Raw genomic sequence first — 5,000 nt, forward strand, 5'->3', positions numbered from 1 at the left:
ATACTTAACTATATTTGCAGTGCAGCTCATTATCTATGTCCTATATGGGCTCTTGTCAAAAGTAGTGCACTACTATGTAGGGAATAGGGTGCCATTTGGGGTGTACATGGAGTAAGTAAAACTCTATAGACAGGGCAACTGAGTGTAGGCTGTAAACAGATTAAACAATTGTCTTAATCAGTTGATCCGCTATAGGTCAGATGACAGTGGATAGTTGTGTAATCCACATGGGACAAGAGATTACTGATCAACAGACTGTGCTGACCTGACTAGATGGAGGGACATCATCAGAAGTGGGATACGTCCCAAGTGGTACCATATTCATTGTATTGCACTATAGGCCCATTGTGCTCTGGTCGCAAGTAGTGAACTACTAAATATGAAATAGGGTTCCAGAGAATAGAGTCGGCGTGCTGGGTGGGACTGGTGATAAAATGTGCAGATGGAGGGAGGGAGTGTGAGAATGGAGAAGAGGAAAGAAGAGTAGATTCATCATCTGTGACTCAGCGTATTAGGGCCCAAGACGAAAGGCGGTCAAGTTGATTAACCCTATGTTTCTCTCTCTCTCTCTCTCTCTCTCTCTCTCTCTCTCTCTCTCTTTCTCTCTTTATCAATCTCTCTCTCTCTCTCTCTTTATCAATCTCTCTCTCTCTCTTTATCAATCTCTCTCTCTCTCTCTTTATCAATCTCTATCTCTCTCCCCATCACTCTTTCTCTCTCTCTCTCTCTCTCTCTCTCTCTTTATCAATCTCTCTCTCTCTCTTTATCAATCTCTCTCTCTCTCTCTCTCTCTCTCTCTCTCTCTCTCTTTATCAATCCCTATCTCTCTCCCCATCACTCTTTCTCTCTCTCTTTCTCTTTCTCGCCCTCCTCTTTCTCTCTCTTTCTTTCTTTCTTTCTTTCTTTCTTTCTTTCTTTCTTTCTTTCTTTCATTCTTTCGTTCTTTCTTTCTTAATTTCTTTCTTTCTTTCTCTCTCTCTACAGGACATGGGTCCATCCAGTATGCCTTCTGTTCCCCTCCTGGTGGGCTGTGGGGTCTCCTGCAGTGCTCTGCTCATCCTGCTGCTCATCTATGCTGCTTTCTGGAGGTGAGCACATGCACACTTTCTCTCTTTTATAAACACACACACACATCCCTGCATAGGGCTACCCCCAACCCCCAACCCAACCGCCCCACCCCAGTCTCTGCAAACTGCACAGCTTTCCATAAGAGATTAACCAAGGGTGAGAAAACCCCCGGGTTGGCTCGACAGTTGAGCAGTCCATGCCAAAACTCCAATTAGGTCTAATGGAGAACAAATCGGAGACGGTATAACCAGGGGGGACTAACTGTGGGAGGGAGGGAGGGAGGGAGGGAGGGAGGGAGGGAGGGAGGGAGGGAGGGAGGGAGGGAGGGAGGGCAGACTGGCATCGGTGGTAGAGAGAGATCAGGAGAGATCTAATGGGAGAGATCTAATGGGAGAGGGAGAACGAGAGAGAGAGAGAGAGAGAGAGAGAGAGAGAGAGATTGGGAGAGAAAGAGAGAGAAAGAGAGAGAGAGATCTGGTGGGAGAGAGAGAGAGAGATTGGGAGAGAGAGAGAGAGAGATTGGGAGAGAGGGAGATCTGGAGAGAGAGAGAGAGAGAGAGAGAGAGAGAGAGAGAGAGAGAGAGAGAGGGGGAGTGTCACGGATCCTCTAGTCCCACTGATTGTATTTGTATATACGTATGTGCCCTTTGGTCACCATGGTGCTGCTGATTACTGTTATCTACTCTGCTCAAAAAAATAAAGGGAACGTCCTAGATCTGAATGAATGAAATATTCTCATTAAATACTTTTTTCATTATATAGTTCAATCTGCTGACAACAAAATCACACAAAAATGATCAATGGAAATCAAATGTGTCAACCCATGGAGGTCTGGGTTTGGAGTCTCACAAAATTAAAGTGTAAAACCACACTACAGGCTCATCCAACGTTGATGTAATGTCCTTGAAACAAGTCAAAATGAGGCTCAGTAGTGTGTGTGGCCTCCACGTGCCTGTATGACCTCCCTACAACTCCTGGACAGTCTGTGGTGCAACGTGGCGTTGGTGGATGGAGCGAGACATGATGTCCCAGATGTGCAGTCAAAAGTGACCAAAACATCAGCCAGGAAGCATAGGAACTGAGAAGTGGTCTGTGGTCACCACCTGCAGAACCACTCCTTTATTGGGGGTGTCTTGCTAATTGCCTATAATTTCAACCTGATGTATATTCCATTTGCACAACAGCATGTGACATGTATTGTCAATCAGTGTTGCTTCCTAAGTGGACAGTTTGATTTCACAGAAGTGTGATTGACTTGGAGTTACATTGTGTTGTTTAAGTGTTCCCTTTATTTTTTTGAGCAGTGCATGTCCCTTGGTGCATGTGAGTACCTGTGCTGTGTGTTTTGGGCTTTCGTGACCTTGTGGATTGCGCAGATGGTTACGGGTCTCTTCCCATGTGATAATCATTGTGCGCGGGTGTTATTTATTTCGCTCTTTGTTTGGTCTTCAAACCTGTGTTTTTGTTATGAGTTTGTTTGGTCTTCGTCCCCGTGCACCTACACTGCATGCTGTAATTTGGGGCTTAAAAAAAATATATTACGCATTCCTGCGCCTGTCTCCCGAATCTCTTCATCCCCATGTGACAGGGAGAGAGGGAGAGCTCAGGAGAGAGGGAGAGATCAGGAGAGAGGGAGAGCTCAGGAGATAGGGCGAGATCAGGAGAGAGGGAGAGCTCAGGAGATAGGGAGAGCTCAGGAGATAGGGAGAGCTCAGGAGATAGGGAGAGCTCAGGAGAGAGGGAGAGAGGGAGACCTCAGGAGAGAGGGAGAGATCAGGAGAGAGGGAGAGCTCAGGAGATAGGGAGAGCTCAGGAGATAGGGAGAGCTCAGGAGAGAGGGAGAGCTCAGGAGATAGGGAGAGCTCAGGAGAGAGGGAGAGAGGGAGACCTCAGGAGAGCTCAGGAGGGAGGGAGAGAGTAGCACCAGAGCATATGGTGGTACTGGCAGGGTAATCATGTGACCATGTTCAGGAAATGAATCAGTCCATCAGTTCAACTTCATCAATTTCAATAAATTCCTCCTTCCTTATTTTCGTCTTCCTCCTCTTCCTACTTTCTGCCTTTCTGTCTCAATGTATCTCTCAGGTATATTCGTTCGGAAAGGTCTATCATCTTGGTTAATTTCTGTCTCTCCATCCTGGCATCCAACATGTTGATACTGGTTGGACAGTCCCAGACACTCGGCAAGGTGAGAACAAGATACACACGCGCGGGTGGACACACACACACTCACACACACACTACACCATCGCTTAGTTATGGTCATGTTAAACATGATACGATTGTTCATATTTTCTAGTAGCCTATTACTTCTCACCTGTGTTCTGTCATTGTTGAAGAACTTCTAACTAATCTGAAACCTTATTTGCTTCACCACTGTGTCTGTGACTCAATATCCCTCGCCTTCTTTGTCTTGTGTCCTTTCCTCCCTCACAACCACCTCTCTGTCTCTCTCTCTACAGGGCCTGTGTACTGTGACTGCTGCGTTCCTTCATTTCTTCTTCTTGGCATCCTTCTGCTGGGTACTGACAGAGGCGTGGCAGTCTTACCTGGCTGTGATTGGCAAGATGAGGACACGCCTCATACGTAAACGCTTCCTGTGCCTGGGCTGGGGTAGGCACACACACACACACACACACACACACTGTAAAATGTACACACTAACATACTGTAGTTACAGTATTACCTTAAGCATACAGGGTTCCTGTACTGTAATAAAGGGGAACGTTCCATCTTCCACAAGTTTCCCTTCAACCTCTAGAATCACTGTCACCATTCTGAATCTGTACAGTCAGTCTGTGTCCTGTTGAAGGCATCTCCTGTACAGGCAGTCTGTGGCCTGTTGAAGGCATCTCCTGTACAGTCAGTATGTGTCCTGTTGAAGGCATCTCCTGTACAGGCAGTCTGTGTCCTGTTGAAGGCATCTCCTGTGCAGGTAGTCTGTGTCCTGTTGAAGGCATCTCCTGTACAGGCAGTCTGTGTCCTGTTGAAAGCATCTCCTGTACAGGCAGTATGTGTCCTGTTGAAGGCATCTCCTGTACAGGCAGTCTGTGTCCTGTTGAAGGCATCTCCTGTACAGGCAGTCTGTGTCCTGTTGAAGGCATCTCCTGTACAGGCAGTCTGTGTCCTGTTGAAGGCAACCCAGACAGGAAGATCACATCAGTGACTCAACCCACTCAAGTGAAGCACCCCTCCTAGGGACGGCATGAAAGAGCACCAGTAAGCCAGTGACTCAGCCCCTGTAATAGGGTTAGAGGCAGAGAATCCCAGTGGAAAGAGGGGAACCGGCCAGGCAGAGACAGCAAGGGCGGTTCGTTGCTCTAGAGCCTTTCCATTCACCTTCACACTCCTGGGCCAGACTACACTCAATCATATGACCCACTGAAGAGATGAGTCTTCAGTAAAGACTTAAAGGTTGAGACCGAGTCTGCGTCTCTCACATGGGTAGGCAGACCATTCCATAAAAATTGAGCTCTATATGAAAAAGCCCTGCCTCCAGCTGTTTGCTTGGAAATTCTAGGGACAATTAGGAGGCCTGTGTCTTGTACGTGTAGGTTAGCAGTAAAACCTTGAAATCAGCCCCTGCCTTAACGGGAAGCCAGTGTAGGGAGGCTAGCACTGGAGTAGTATGATCAAATGTTTTGGTTCTAGTCAGGATTCTAGCAGCCCTATTTAGCACTAACTGAAGTTTATTTAGTGCTTTATCCGGGTAGCCGGAAAGTAGAGCATTGCAGTAGTCTAACCTAGAAGTGACAAAAGCATGGATTAAGTCAGTCTGTGTCTGTTGAAGGCATCTCCGATACAGTCAGTCTGTGTCCTGTTAAAACTTCTTGCGACTAGCAAACTCGTATCCGGGAGCGTAATCATAGCCTCAAATGCATTAGCATAACACAACTTTTCCTATTCATGAAAATCGCAAATGAAATGAAATA

The 5,000-nt window shown here is 46.8% G+C and overlaps 1 protein-coding gene across 1 annotated transcript in view; it reads left to right on the plus strand.

Annotated features, from left to right (window-relative positions):
- The window catches only part of LOC110487938 (adhesion G protein-coupled receptor B2-like), a 201,777-nt gene that overhangs the window by 82,352 nt on the left and 114,425 nt on the right, over positions 1-5,000 (plus strand). Inside the window, exons 10-12 of the mRNA XM_090227428.1 lie at positions 985-1,088; positions 3,154-3,256; positions 3,531-3,681. Coding sequence (XP_090083554.1) covers positions 985-1,088; positions 3,154-3,256; positions 3,531-3,681 — 358 coding nt within the window. The remainder of the gene's footprint in view (positions 1-984; positions 1,089-3,153; positions 3,257-3,530; positions 3,682-5,000) is intronic.

The sequence above is a fragment of the Oncorhynchus mykiss genome, chromosome 30 (genome assembly GCF_057628025.1).
Source record: "Oncorhynchus mykiss isolate SJ-2025 chromosome 30, ASM5762802v1, whole genome shotgun sequence".
In the NCBI taxonomy this organism is placed as follows: Eukaryota; Metazoa; Chordata; class Actinopteri; order Salmoniformes; family Salmonidae; genus Oncorhynchus; species Oncorhynchus mykiss.